Genomic DNA, 15,841 nt, shown 5'->3' on the forward strand with positions numbered 1-15,841 from the left:
CAAGTTCGTTTTTCCAAAAACCTCTTAAAAAAATTTATTAATATCCTTAAAATTTAAAAAATAAGGTTATTCTTAAAGTTTTTAAAAAGAGAAAATAGAAAAAATTAAGAGAAAAATAAAAATAAAAATAAAGAAAAAAAGGGAAAATTGAAAGAAAAAATAAAAATTTATATAAAATAATTTTTATACGCTTTCATTTAATTAAATTTATTATAATATGCAAAAATTTGATTTTTTAAAATGGTAAAAATTGAAAATTTATCTTTAGTTTGGTCCCCTTAGAAGAGAGATTTTGACAACGAAGCTTAATAAAGGGAGAAGGACTATTTCCCACTCAACTTTTGATGCGTTTTCAAAATGTCACACATGCCAGATGAAAATCCAGTTTTTCTACCTATGAGCTGTTAATTTGGATGGTTTCTGTTTGCATAAGGGTAAAATGTCCATTTTACCTTTATTAGATGAAATGACAAAAATACCCCTCTGCAAAATTCATCCCAAAATTGATGTGAGGTTTTCCTTCACCCCTCTTAGGTTTTAGAAACTAACATTTCACCTTACCTAAAGTTTTTAAACTTTGAAAACTAACATTTTCACCCACAAACCTAGGGTTTCCAAATTTTTCAAAAAAACAGCCGCCCCCCATAACTTTCAAAACTAGCAGTTTCACCCCCATTTTTCAACTTCATCTCCCGACGTCGTCTCCGGCGTAGTCACCTGCCTCCTCCTTCTCCTGGTGCGACGACGGTGGTGGCCGAAGAAGGAAGAGCCGAAGATCTCCTTCTCCTGGTGCACAGTGTGACGAAGAGACGGAGATCTCTTCGTCGCACCACCGTGCGACGAAGAGGTCTCTCTTTGTCGCTCCACCCAGACGACGAAGGACGGCCCTTCGTCGTCCTTCGTCGCTCGTCCCGTTGTCCAGACGCTACGATGAAGGACGACGAAGCATCGTCCTTCGTCTGTTCTTCTAGATCTGGACGACGCTTCGTCGTCCAGATCTGGGCGACGAAGGATCGTCCAGATCTGGGCGACGAAGGATCGTCCAGATCTGGGCGACGAAGGATCGTCCAGATCTGGGCGACGAAGGGTCGTCCTTCGTCGTCCTTTATAGTCGGAGATCTCCCATCGATCGATTGCAGCGGCCGTCGGTGGTGGCCGGAGAAGGAAGCAAAACCCTAGGGGGTGAAATTAAAGTTTTCAAACTTTGAGGATGGGTTATTTACTTTTTGAAACCTGAAGGGGGAAACGGTAAAATTTTAAAGTTTTAATGTTTTAAATAGTAAATGACAATTTTGCCCCTATTCCTAACTGAAAAAATGGACGGCAGTTTGGTCATGGGTGAAAAAACTGAATTTTCATCTGACGTGAGTGACATCTTGAAAACGCATCAAAAGTTGGGTGGGAAATAGTCCTTCTCCCCTTAATAAACCAATATCAAGATTAAACCTTCGATGATTGCGGAGTCGGACGTGATGGAAAAGAAAATAGTCACATCCGTTTTGAAAATAAGAAGCTTGTTTCGATTCAAAAATTTTCAAATTAAAGTTTATTCTCTTACGATTCGTGCCGTCAACGTCAATCAAACGTGGACTGAAGGCTAGGTACAGCTAGGATTCTCACCAAACATACAAATTAAATAAATTATTTTACCTACCAGGGCACAGCATGTGATTTTCGCCTCGGTAATTAGCAAAGTACACAATCTAGATTACGACTTTTAGATATTCTAAAATTTATCAATAATGTCAAAGATTAAAAAAAAAAAAAACAAAGCAACCATGATTCTCGAATTGGTACAAATCAGACGGTCATCGTATCGACAAGTCAACCAAATCAGCACCATCTGAAATTTGAAATTGAACGTCAAATACATGGTTGGTAATTTGGTTTCAATAAAATTATATATACCTATTTTAGGTACATAAATATATACACATTTATATGTGTTATCATGTGATTGAATGATTTTAAATTAAGAATAAAACAATAACCAATCATATGATGACACATATGAGTGTATATATATTTGTATACCCAAAGTGGGTACACATAGTATTGCTCATTTGGTTTAGGCCAAATGACTACTCCTCACGGAAAGTTTTGATGGAAACTCCAGTTTTTATTTATTAATTATTAAAAATTTAAATACATATTTATTTAATTAAATTTTATTATTATTATTAAAAATAAAATTATTATTTATTAAAATATTTAAAAAATAATTTTTTTTTATTTTTTTAAATTTAAAAATCTAATAAATTTTTCTTTACTTATAATTTGAAAAATCAATATTTGTTTATAGAGTTATTGTTTTCTTCTCCGATGATAACTCCGTTGGCTGATAGTTGAACTTTCCACCCATTATCTTTTGCGATTGATGGTAGATGATTCCAGATAAACTGAAGTGTGATGATGATGACAATCTGTAAAGTGCAATAATGATGAAGATTTGGAGAGGCTAAACGAAGATTAGGAGACCCTTGGGATTGGCATCTCCGTCCGAAGAAGAATCTTAGTCGCACTCCTGAGCGACTAAGCTTCACTGCTCTCTTGAGGGACGACGCTTTGGTTCTTTAGGTTGTCGAGCGACGACATTTCGTTGCTCTCTCAAGCAATGATGCTTCGTTGCACTATCGAGTGACGGTGTTGTCAATTAGTAGAGTTGTTGCTTGAGAAGAATAAGAACCTGAAGGAGAGATGTTGATTTTTTAAATTGTGAATAAAAAAAATTTGTTAAATTTTTAAATATAAAGAGAAAAAAAGATAGATTTTTAATTTTTTAAATATTATAATAAATAATAATAAAATTTAATAAATAAAATATTTAAAATTTTAATAATTAATAAAAAAATAATTAAATTTACATCAAACATTGGGTGGAAAATACTCTTCTGGCCTTAGGTTCATCGAAGACACAATTAGTACAGACAAAACAAAAGCATGGACCATATGGGACCCACCAAAACATAACCATGTGACTATCTAAGTGATTCCTTCAAGAAAAAAGCGGCAATTAGACTTTAAAAAGTGTCCCCACTTACAACGTTCGGATCCTCAATTTATTAATTACAAAAAAACGGGTTTTCCTTTGCCACGTCACCCTACTCGTTACCTCTTTCACGGCACCCACCATTATACATATATACGTGCGCTTTATTCTCGCCATACGTATTTATTAATTCTTATAATTAATCAGGTTTAGTACCGCCACGACGTCGTACCGGTGGTCTCACCCTTCAGTTTATATAATTAATAATTCTATTAAGCCTTGGGATGATATATTATATTATATAATGTGAAAAAGAGAAAATAAAAAAAGGTTTTAATACAAAAATATTAACAAAACCCCAAAAATTTTGCAGTGGTGGATGTTGCTTTTGAGTTTGAGTAACCGAGCCAGCTGAACGAAGGAAGCTTTTTTTTCTCAAATCTCGTACTCTTGTCAAGTCTTCTAGGTTGATCTCTTTCTTGAATCACTCTTTCTTTTTAAAACTTTGCTATTTCTTACCACAACCTCTACTACGTTTCTTATGTAAGTGTCTGTCTGTGGCTTTTCATTGTCTTTGTTGTAGTGTCTGTTTTCAGTTGTTACGTCTTAAATGGCTCTTGTGACTTTTATATTTATGTTTTAGATTTGGTTAAAACAGAGCCCTAGCGATCATGTTCACTGAAGGTCTTGACAATAATGCCGTTCGCTGGGTGCGGGAGGTCTGCATCTTGGTTTCTATTCTTATTCATTTATTTCTTTTTTTGGTTCTTTTTCGTGTTTTCATTGTTGTGTCATCTGTTTGTATAAGAAATTTAGTCAAATAGTATATACTTAATCTGAATCGAATTCTTTTTTGAAAATTTTTGTGTGGCAGAATCAAGTACCATTATCAAATTCAAATTTAAGACCGCCTATGACTAGCCTTCGTAACGGCCATGGATTTGGCTTACCCCCGCCGACTAAATTCAGAAGCGGTCACTTGCCTGCGACAGCTATTCCGGTGTCTAGAACATTACCGAGGGATGCGGGGGATAGTGTCTCGGCTTCTGAAAATGACATCTCTACTGATTCAGAGGATGACGTGTACGGTGGACGATACTCGCTAGATTCATCGCCACGAGACCCAAGAATCTCTCGTAGAAATGGGAATTCCGTGCAAAGGCATGCACGCTATACGAGTGACTATGGGTATTCAGATGTGAGTTCGTCGAGGGAGACAATTTTTGGGAGGGAAAAAAACTTGGGTGCGAGGTTGGTGAGGGGCAATGGAAGGACTGTTTATACTGAGGAAGATGAAGAGGAGGAATCGGATTCAGTTGCTAGCACAGAGTTTTCGACTACTCAATTGGGGAGTGTTAGTGGCGTTGGCGGGACGAGGAGAAGAACCTATGTTTCGGAGGGGTATACCTCAAGTGTGACTTCGCATGCCAACTTTGGAAGTGCGGTTGAAAAGGTTTGTTTTCCTTCATCTATAATTTGGATAGTTGTCCGAATTGGATTGATTGGTCTTGGATATGCTATATGCTTATATTTGAGAAAACATTTCAATCTTTTCATAATTCATATATAATAATCGATGATGATCTTGATTTCTTGTGTCAAATTTTGTCTTGGCTAATGCCCTACTCAGTTGAGTTTGCACTTTTTCATATTTATTTGTTAGACTTTCACGGATGATTTTCAAATTGGTTCATTTGGTAGAGCTTTCATGGATGATTCTCAAATTGGTAATGTAATGGAAAAAAATGATCCTTGTTATACATGACAACACTTAAATTTCGCTTAATAGCAGACAAAACATATTTTGCAAATAGATAAAATTTGGATTATTGTGGACATGGTTACTCTTTTTATTGTTTTCCTACCTCTGTTTTTTTTTGAGGGGGACACGATGACAATCTACATGATACAGGATTTTGGTCTGCAAATAATATTAACACTTAGAGGATGAAAACATCATATTCCTTATTTCTGGCTCATCAATTTGTTTGGTTTTTGTTGTGAACATGATTTCTGTCTTTGTTTTGGTTAGAGACTTCAGGCCCTGAAAATAGGCCTAAAGATTTGACTTATAGATCTTTTCGGAAATTTAAAAGTTCTAGGATGGTTTATCATATAACTAACACTGGTTGTGGAGTTTACTAATGTTTTCAAGAACTAAGTGGAGGAACTTTATCCTGCATTTTTTCTCAAGCACATTGAACTCCTATTTTCAGCAATTCTGCATCATTATTTTCTGTTTAATAGTTGCGTGCTTCTTAAATTGTACTTTTAGTGTCATCGCTACTTGGAAGATGTGCTTTAGAACTTTATGGCTTTGTGCAAAACTGTTGGCCATTTTATTAGCAGAGCTGGAAATTGAAATTTCCAGTGATATACTGTGCATATCTCAGGAAATAGATTGAAATGACCACCTGCTTGATTTGGTTTTCAGGATCTGCGTTCCAGAAACATACATAATGAAAAGTACACTGAGGATGATGATGGTGATGATGATGATGACATTCCTAGTGCACCCCCGATTTCTGGTTCTGCCCAGGAAATTAAACAAGCTGGCGAACAACTTCCAGGATCAAGAGTACAGTGTGCCTCGTCCGCAGCAAATACTCTTGATTCATCGACTAAAAATGATTCAAATACATATAAACCTATGTCTGGGTTTAGGCCAGATGATATTACTGGAAACAGAAATTTTGCTCGGTTTGCAAGGTTTGTATGATTTTCTTGATGGTTCTCTTTGGAGAAGTCATAATAATGAGACTTAAATTGGGATGTACTTCAGTGTGGTTTCATCATATATGCACTGAAGGTTCTGTATCAGTATAATATATTATTTCGTTGTATTTTTTTTCTCTCTATTTACAGAACTACAGTTGGTGCTGAATCAGCCGTGTCTTCAGGTTCATACCCATCTCGTCTCCCTACGTTTCATGCCAGGTATCTCTAAATAATTAAATAATTGTAGATGGAGCTGACCTGAAAATTTTATACCTCTAATCATGGTATATTTTCTGTTCTTTTTTTTCCATATCAAATCCAGTGCTCTTGGGCCATGGCATGCAGTAATTGCATATGATGCCTGTGTTCGACTTTGCCTTAATGCTTGGGCTAGGGGTTGTATGGAAGCACCCATGTTTCTGGATGATGAATGTGCTCTTCTACGTGATGCATTTGGGTGAGTCAAGTTTCTAACTGGCCCTTTTCTTTCACAGGTTGTTGACTTATTGATTAGGTTTTGCTATACTGCTTTTATTCTACTTTCTGGTCACTTGTTAGAACTGTAAATGGGAGGAACCCTGCAATATGTTAAAACTAAAAGAGTGATTGGTTATCATGTTAATAACTAGAAGGCTCAGGAATAGGCCTAGTACACTCTTTCTCTCTTGAAACTTTGGTTATTGAATTATAGGTTGCAGCAAGTGCTGCTGCAATCTGAGGAGGAACTATTGTTGAAGCGCACTTCAGAACCTGCCAAGGAGGGGGCTGTACCTAAACCTAAGAAAGTTATTGGGAAGATGAAGGTTCAAGGTAGTTTTTTATTCCAGTTTTAATGTCTTCTCCATCAAAAACCTGAGTACTGGGTTGTCCTCAGATCTTGTTCATTTTGCAGTCCGTAAAGTGAAGACAAGCCTAGATCCGCCTACTGGATGTAGTATGTCATCTTTAAGGCCACAAGTGATTAAACTGGAATCAATCCGATATCGTTTATCCAGTTTGCAGTCATCTCTTTCTTCTGGCTGGCGAGCTCTTCAAAAAATTCGTTGTGTACCTCGTGCACCTGCAAATCGTTCATTTTCTCGTCAGAGCTTGGCATATGTACATGCTGGTACTCAGTATATAAAGCAGGTGTCTGGACTTCTGAAAAGTGGTGTGACAAGTCTACGCAATAGCTCATCATCGTATGACATTGTGCAAGGTGCTTTATTTGTAGGAATTATGCATCTTTGGTAGTTTTTTTTATATATTCGTTGAAGGAGTTAGCGTTTATTAATTATTTGGGGTTTGGCTTCCAACCTCTGTTATACACAATCTGGATCAACATATATTTTGGTTCTGAGAAATTGTACTTGTGGAAGGGGGACAGATTTTGTGTGTGTATATATATGTTGGGTTTAAACCCATGAAATGCTAGTTCATGACTCTCTAAACTCCAAGTTGGTTACTGTTAAATAAACTCTTAGCTAGTACATTCCATTTTTCATCTCGTAACTCAATTTGCTTAATTTTTTACCTTTCTTCTGTTCCTCTTTCTACAAATGTGTACAGAAACATACTCTTGTGTGATAAGGTTGAAGAGTTCAACTGAAGAAGATGCCATCCGAATGCAGCCTGGATCTGGTGAAACGCAAGTCTTGTATGTTCTCTTGTCCTAGTTTTATCTTCTTTCATGACCATAAATTGCTTCAGAAATGGCATTGACATCTCCCACAGCTTTCCAGATGGTCTTGGAGACGATCTTATTGTTGAAGTCCTGGACTCCAAGGGGAAGCATTATGGCCGTGTTGTAGCCCAAGTAGCAACTATTGCTGAGGATCCGGTATCAATTTTGATCCTTATTAGTTTTGACAATAAGTTGGTTTTGGTGTTAGTTTGGTGGATGACTAATACTTAAGTTGGATGCAGACTGACAAACTGCGCTGGTGGTCAGTTTATCATGAACCAGAACACGAGCTTGTGGGAAAGCTACAGCTCTACATCTATTACTCAACAAGTTCTGATGATAATAGTCAGCTCAAGGTGAGTTTCTGTTTATTATTCTTGCCTTTTTAGTGATTCAAACTTGTTTTTGGAATAATCTTCTTCAAGTTTGTCTTTAAATTGATTAATATTTAAGTTTCAGTAACCTTCTTCAAGTTTCTCTTTAAAAATGCCAATTTCTGTTTATTATACTTGCTTTTTTAGCGATGCAAACTTGTTTTTGGAATAATCTTCTACAAGTTTGTCTTTAAATTGATTAATTTTTAAGTTCCAGTAATCTGAAGCACCACCAAATGCCTTTTTTATAATTATTATTTTTTATGATGTTGATATTTCTAATAGGGATGGCCCTGATTGTTTGAGTCTTTAGGTTGGTTTAAAATGTTGTAGGTTTTAAACTGTTAAGCAAACTTACTTAAAGAATCAAGATGTTTTGTAAGTTGAGTGCATGTTAAATATTTTGATTAATTGTTGATTTTTCTTGACTTTCAAAGTTATTAGAGAAAACATTGTTATCTATAGTGTTTGAATGTGGTAAAGCCATATGAAGACCAATTCTTGCTATTTGATTTTTGCATGGCTTTCTAAATGTGTATAATAATCATTCTAATTTAAAACAAATTTTGATTCTTTTTACAGATTCATCGTTTGCAATATCGTTTGATAATATTAATTACTCCTTTTGTTGGTGCTAGTGTGGCTCTGTTGCAGAAACAGTTGCGTATGACTTGGTTTTGGAAGTTGCTATGAAAGTTCAACAGTTTCGGCAAAGGAATTTGTTACTGTATGGTTCATGGAAATGGCTCTTAATGGAGTTTGCCTCATACTATGGGGTTTCCAATGTCTATACCAAGCTAAGGTAATTATTTGCAAATTATTATTTCTTTTTGCTATTCCTCATAATAATTGTTGCTGATACTATGGGTTTTTTTATGTCTACCCAAGCTAGGCAATGGGTTGTAAACTACTATATTTTTACTTTTACTTATAATAATGATGGTATCACTGGTACTGTGTTGGCAGGTACCTTTCCTATATAATGGATATTGCTACACCTACAGCCGATTGCCTGACATTGGTCTATGACTTACTAGAACCTGTGATTATGAAAGGCCACACCAAAAGCACATTGAGTCATCAGGAGGTACATCTCAGTTTTCTATTTGATATAACAGTCAACCAGAATGATAAAGAATGCTCTGGCAGGAGATCAGTGTCATTTGGATCAAATAGAGATTTTTATTCATAGCCATCAGTATTACTTCTTTATTATTTTTGTTACTGTTGTTTGGTGACATTTGGATTATTTCCTAATAATATATGCATACAGCTCATAAATTTCTAACATAACATGTGCAATTGTTGACTGCTTCACCAGAACCGTATCCTGGGGGAGACCAAGGACCAGATTGAACAGATTCTTGCTTTGGCATTTGAGAACTACAAATCACTAGACGAATCAGCCTTCTCAGGTATTATTGATGTTTTCAAACCTGCAACTGGGGTTGCTGCTCCTGCCCTGGAACCTGCTGTGAAACTTTATACACTCCTTCATGATATACTGTCTCCTGAGGCGCAGAATAACCTGAGCCAATATTTCCAGGTAAAGAGTAATGGCATTTGCTTTAAGTTTGATGCTTCATTTTTACATTTTTGTTTACCAATGGTGGTTTCTTTCTTTCAGGCAGCTGCCAAAAAGAGATCAAGAAGGCATTTGGCTGAAACTGATGAACTTGTTTCCAGCAATAATGAAACAAATTTCACTGATACTATTGCTATGGCTACTGCTTACCAAAAGATGACATCAGTTTGTGTGAACATTAAAAATGAGATTTTTACTGACATAGAGATCCACCATAAACATATACTTCCCAGGTATAATTTTTATCTTGAATTTTATAACTTATAGGTGAAAGGGTCCATAGTCTTGAGTTGTTGAATTAAATTTACCATCTTGTCAAGGCACATCTGACTTTGTTGCCATTTTGTTGAATAACAATTTTACATTAAATTTGAGTATTAGTGCACATGTATAGTATCCCAACTTCATATTTTAAGCGATGTGATAGTTGATTTTTCATAGTTATCTGATTATATCACTCATGTTCTCATCATTTTTTTCATGTTGCCAAATCAGTTGTACATCACTTGGGATAGGCATAACATTATTGTTAAACTTTTCATAGAATTAGCTCTTCTGTACTTTTCTTTTTGGTTTGACCAGTTGAGGTTCACAGGAAGATATTAATGCACATTTTCTTTTCTTGCAGTTTCATAGATCTCCCAAACCTGTCTTCACCCATATATAGCACAGAGCTTTGCAGTAGATTACGTGCTTTCCTTCTTGCATGCCCCCCATCTGGCCCTTCCCCTCATGTAGCTGAACTTATTATTGCAAGTTCAGATTTTCAGAGAGATCTTGCCAGCTGGAACATTAGGTAATAATTCTAGATGCAACTCAATAGTAATTGTTGCATTTGTTAGGTTTCTTGTGCTCACTTTATTTTCTTTCCCAGTCCTGTGAAAGGTGGAGTTGATGCAAAAGAATTGTTCCATCTGTACATCTTGCTGTGGATTCAAGATAAGCGCCTCTTTTTGCTTGAGTCATGTAAATTGGATAAGGTATGATGCATTTGTAAAGCAAATTTCATAGATGTGTAATATTTACAATTTGCATTCCCTTTTATATGCAACTGTGTGGAAAAGGTTAGTGATTCTCACAGTTTTTACTGCAGGTTAGTATTTTAAGAGTCCCCTTACCTGTTGCTCTATGTCTAAGTTTAGTTGGATTCATCAAAGAAGAGATCCCTTTTGGGTTTATATATTATATGGCCTAACGAAATGGTGTGATACATCATTTTATTCTTCCCCCACCACAAGCCCCCTTCCTTTTCAGATTTCTTTTTCATGGGGCTAGTTTCATAGTAAAGGCACTAGGTCCATATCATTCCAGTTATAAAACCATGTTTCTAAAATTGAAACATACAAACAGGAAAAGTTTGAACATCATGAAGAAAATTATTGAAAAATACTTGAAAACTTTCAGCATAATGGTAACAAAAGTTTATTTTCGTGCAGGTTAAATGGTCAGGAGTTAGGACACAGCATTCTACAACTCCTTTTGTTGATGATATGTATGACCGCCTGAGAGAGACCTTGAATGACTATGGAGTCATCATTTGCCGCTGGCCAGAATATGTTTTCGTGCTTGAGAATGTATGTTCAAAAGGGTGATCACCCCTCATTTTTGTTATTTTTTCCTTTATCAGTTAACTGTCATTTTTGTTTTGTCCATTTTCTGGAAAGCTCTGCTTTTAGCATGGGCTTCTTCTTTTGGCTTCATTGACTTTATCTTCTGTTTTGGTGAATGAGCTTGGTTGGTTGCCCATTGCAAGTGTGGTAATTGTTCCTTTAATTTAAGAAATAGAGTGAATAGGTCCCGAGGATAATGTCACTTTGCACTGTATTCCTGCTTTAGCTTTTATTAACTTCATCTACTCAGTGAATAAACCACTTTCATATTGTAAAAATAATTATCAAAAACTAAAGTCCAAGAAGATAAATGGAGGTTAACAAAGATGGTATGGAGTTGTGCGTTAGTTATTGCATTAAGGAGGCTTAATTAAGAAGGCAAATATGCTAATTTCTTTGACTTATTTGGGTATGTGTTCCTATGAATAGGCTATTGCTGATGTGGAAAAAGCTATAGTAGAATCTTTAGATAAGCAATATGCAGATGTCCTAGCACCATTGAAGGAAAATTTGGCTCCCAAGAAATTTGGCCTGAAGTATGTGCGGAAACTTACCAAACGGTCTGTATGTGCTTACACAGTCCCTGATGAGGTGAGTCATAACTTCACTTATTTTTTAGGCTCCTTAGGATATGCATATTCTCTTGTTTAATAATTTTACTTTTCAGCTGGGCATTTTGTTGAACTCCATGAAAAGGATGCTTGATGTCTTGCGTCCTAAGATAGAAGTTCAGTTCAAATCATGGGGTTCTTGCGTCCCTGATGGTGGAAATGCAGCTCCTGGCGAGCGTCTTAGCGAAGTAACAGTTATGTTGAGAACAAAGTTTAGGACTTATTTGCAAGCTGTTGATGAGAAACTTGCGGAGAATGTGAGCATCCTTCTGACTTGGATATAACTTTTTGGTTCTTTGTTCTTCTGTTCTCATCACATTCTAATTTTATTTGAAAGTTTTAATCTCTAATCTGTGATGTGTCCTTAATTTGGTTATTTTTCTCTAGACCAAGTTACAAAGTGCTACAAAATTGAAAAAGATTCTCCAAGATTCTAAGGAAACGGTGGGAGAATCTGATATAAGAGCTAGAATGCAGCCACTGAAAGACCAGCTAACAAATACAATAAATCACCTTCACACTGTTTTTGAGACTCGTGTCTTTGTTGCAATCTGCCGGGGCTATTGGGACTGGATGGGACAAGTAAGCTGCATGCTGATGGTTCTTACAGATAATTTGCAATAAGATGCCTTTTTTTATTTTGGTTATCCACTGTTTTTTGAAATATGCCTAACCCTTACATGATTTTTCTTCTGTTCCAGGATGTTCTCAGTTTCCTGGAGAACAGGAAAGAGAATAGGTCATGGTATAAAGGTTCACAAATTGCAGTGTCTGTAAGTACAAGTTATAACAACTTTAGTATTTAATGATGTCAGGTTGTAGTCCCTGTTTTCACTTATCCTAAGTGATTTCATTATAAAGGTGAAGCTTTGCCATGGCATGCATATATGCATATAGCCAAATATTTAGGCTCGCAACACCCATGAATTTGCATTGCAATCTTGCGTCAGTAGGATTATTTTACACGAGAAGTTTCTGAGATGTCTCCAGAAGATTTGTGAATTTGTGGAATTTTATGATTTAGTGTACACAAGCCCGTATCATAAATTATGGTTGTGATTCCAGCTTTAGCGGTCACATTCAAAGTGATACCCCTTCGAATTCTACTTTGATATGATTTGTTCCTTTGGATCTCCAGATTCTCCCTAAAATTACTCTTCGAGAATCCTTTGATTGAGATATGCCTTGATAATAGTTTATCAAAGCTTAATTTCTGCCATTCGGTGAAGTTGTTGAAGCCAATAAATATGATGTTTAATCTAAATTGGTAATTCATGAATCCTTCATTCTATGACTGTGGGATTGCTGCTGTTTGCTCATGTATTTTATGTGAAAGATCAGATGGGAGGAGAAGGCTCTGGTTGCATCCATGTAACCAAAGAGCAGTAAGATTGATAGAAAACAGTATAAAATTAGAATAGTGGATGATTTATTTATTTTGTCTAACTTCATAAATGAAACAATGATATGATGGTGGGGAAGCAATGTAGGCAATTTTATGATTCTTTTTAACCTTAGCCTTGGCCTGGGAAATTTATTGACCTGAACATGTAAATTCAAGTTTCTGAATTTATTTAATGATGTTAATGGCAGTCTTAGTACATAGAAACAATTATTTCCTTCTCTGCGAATTATTAGTTTCTGAACTACCTTCTGATATTGATACCCCTTCTGTTGCTTTCAGATTCTAGATGATACATTTGCCTCACAGATGCAGCAGCTACTTGGAAATGCGTTACTCGAGAAAGACCTGGATCCCCCGAGATCAATCTCAGAAGTGCGATCAATGCTTTGCAAGGATATTCCCAATCATAAGGGCAACACATTCTACTATTAGGGAGTCTTCCATCGAAGGCATATTTTACATAAATTTTTTCTTTGAAAGCATGGAGATACAAGGTGCTGCAAGATGATATGATCTCCTTTCCTTGGCCTGCTGAAATATATATGAAGTTATTCACAAGTTTCAGTCAGTTTTGTTACGAGAGCAATCGACTCAGCTGCTCCAAATTCCCAGGTCTGCTCTCTGCCAGTTTTACTTGCATGTATATTCAAATGTATAGAGCACCAGAAAGTTGAACATTTTTGTAATATGCATATATAGAATATAAATATGATAATGATACTTTTTCCTCTCTCAGTTTCTTCTAAACCCTCCTTTTACAAGCACATTTTACTGGGTCGGAAAATGACTGGGAGATAAGTTGCAGTTAGATTAGCCATCGTTCGACACAACCCCGTTTTATTTCCAAGACATTATGAAGTTTTTACCAAGTTTGTGTTGTAATAACTAATAACTGAACTCTTGAAGCTATGTATCAGAAAGAATAACTACATTTTTTGGAAGTTAAAGAAATAATATAATAAAAGAAAGAACGACCTGCTTTTGGATCTTCTAGATATGAATCTTCTGAGTGTTTTTCATTGGAGACGCTTAAAGAGTATCAGACATGACGGCCCTTTTTCTAAATGGAGATTTAGATAAAGAAATATAAATGAAACAACTTGAATATGCAACTGTCATTTCAAGTTTATAGATAGATTATATTTGATTTTTGGGTCAAACTTGGAGATAATAGAAAGGATTTAAATCATTATCTATCAAAGAATTTCCATAGAAGAATTTAGGTGAATTTCTAGTGTATACTAGAAACGAGAATAAATAGAACTTTCAAAAATGATCTTTTTGGATCAACGAAGTTTTGTAGAAAAGATGTTAACAAATCGGTCTGATAGTAATTGGCCTGTGGAAGGAGGCTAAAGCTACTGTCAGTTAGGCCAAAAGGTTTGATGTATTTTTTAATTTTGATCCACAAGGTTTAAAAAATTTTTATATTAAAATTAAAGGCAAGACCGTTATTTAATAAAAAAATTAAAAAAATTATAATTTTATCTTATTTATCTCTCTTAATTTAAAAAACTAATAATTGTTTTTCATCCAAAAATTTAAAAGGTTAACTTTTTCCCTTAGAAATTTTTTTCTCTTTCTCTGGTGGCCTAAATTCGGTCGACTAACTTCATTCTCCCACCCATGCGTTCATCAGTTCTCTCTATCTCCGTCTTTGGTTTCATCCCGTTGAAATTGGCCAAATTGAATGATGTTCGATTGCTCTTCTCCCAAACAAAGATAAACGATGTGTTTCATCTATCAACGTTAGATAGCCAAAGATCAACCGTTTTTGTGCCCGCACAAAGACGATTAATCTCTCAAATTGTTTTTATCTAATGAAAATGGTTGTTAGACATCGGATGTCGATGTCAGCTTCTAATGAGAATGGTCATCAAGCATCAACATTTAATGATAGAAGTTGGTGAAGGATAAAAATAAACCATACAGGAAAAAATTAACTTTTCAATTAAGAAATTATTAATTTTTTTGATTAAGATATAAAATGAAATAAAATTTTAATTTCTAAATTTTTTTTATTAAATAATAATTTTATTCTTCATTTTAAGATAAAATTTTAACTAAATTATGAGGATTTAAATTTTTAAAACCTTACCGATAAGATTTTGAGATTAAAACAAACTTTGATGGGAAAAAGCCCCTTGGCCTGACAGTTTTAGTGCAAATTATGTGCAAGGACCAGCAGCACGTTATAAATGATACAGTTTGGCTTTTATATTCTCATTGATTACTCCCATTAAGGCCACTCATGGTGTAGACCTGAGCTGGTGGAAAGCAACGAAGACAATATTATTTTGGGCTGTCTCGTGCTCCTTGTAAATTTTATAATTGATTTCTGGGAGCCATCATGGCTATCCACTGGATCACTGCAATCAATTGTCATTTTGACTAAAAGTTGCTAGGAATTTGTTTGGCTGTCAGGAAAAAAACAGAAGAAAACGAATTTATACCTAAAAGTAGAACGAACATTTAAAGTTATCATGATGCTTGCTTGGAAGGGGAGTGAGTTAGACCTCATAACCTTATTTTTATTTTTATATGGCGAGAGAGTTATTCTCACCAAAGAGTTGTTGATACGATCAATATTTATTTATTAAAATTTAAAAATATATATATATTTATTAAAATTTAATATTAAAATTAAAAAAATATTATTTAATTAAAATTTTATTAAATTTTATTTTTTCAGTTTAAAAATTTAATATATTTTTTTTCCTTCAATCATTAACATTTTCTCTCTCTCTTTCTTACCATCTCTGTCAAGACCACATAAGAGGATAATGGGAGAGACTAGAGGAAGAAAATAGGCCAATAGCCAAAAAAAAAAATAGTGGTTAAAGAGGAGAAAAACTTAAAAACAATGATCACTTTTTAAATTTTTAG

At 35.1% G+C, this 15,841-nt stretch overlaps 1 protein-coding gene across 6 annotated transcripts; it reads left to right on the top strand.

Annotated features, from left to right (window-relative positions):
• Nucleotides 1-3,305: 3,305 nt before the first annotated feature.
• LOC123203264 lies at nucleotides 3,306-13,948 on the top strand. Of its 6 annotated transcripts, none has more exons than XM_044619564.1 (24): nucleotides 3,306-3,455; nucleotides 3,633-3,708; nucleotides 3,864-4,442; nucleotides 5,424-5,603; nucleotides 5,643-5,698; nucleotides 5,855-5,926; nucleotides 6,030-6,164; nucleotides 6,399-6,517; nucleotides 6,600-6,905; nucleotides 7,256-7,343; nucleotides 7,421-7,526; nucleotides 7,613-7,726; nucleotides 8,383-8,546; nucleotides 8,711-8,831; nucleotides 9,066-9,290; nucleotides 9,372-9,562; nucleotides 9,958-10,125; nucleotides 10,204-10,309; nucleotides 10,766-10,903; nucleotides 11,369-11,530; nucleotides 11,607-11,807; nucleotides 11,938-12,132; nucleotides 12,252-12,323; nucleotides 13,235-13,690. In XM_044619564.1, exons 2-24 carry the CDS (start codon nucleotides 3,661-3,663, stop codon nucleotides 13,385-13,387), a joined length of 3,699 nt encoding a protein of 1,232 aa, XP_044475499.1. In that variant the 5' UTR covers nucleotides 3,306-3,455; nucleotides 3,633-3,660; the 3' UTR covers nucleotides 13,388-13,690. The 6 variants fall into 6 exon arrangements, 5 of the variants coding, with proteins under 5 accessions (XP_044475499.1, XP_044475496.1, XP_044475500.1 ...); XR_006499257.1 differs by adding an exon at nucleotides 13,692-13,948 and having other exon boundaries at nucleotides 5,424-5,698; nucleotides 13,235-13,567; XM_044619561.1 differs by having other exon boundaries at nucleotides 5,424-5,698.
• Nucleotides 13,949-15,841: the final 1,893 nt, after the last annotated feature.

Source organism: Mangifera indica, chromosome 19, assembly GCF_011075055.1.
Source record: "Mangifera indica cultivar Alphonso chromosome 19, CATAS_Mindica_2.1, whole genome shotgun sequence".
Classification (NCBI taxonomy): Eukaryota; Viridiplantae; Streptophyta; class Magnoliopsida; order Sapindales; family Anacardiaceae; genus Mangifera; species Mangifera indica.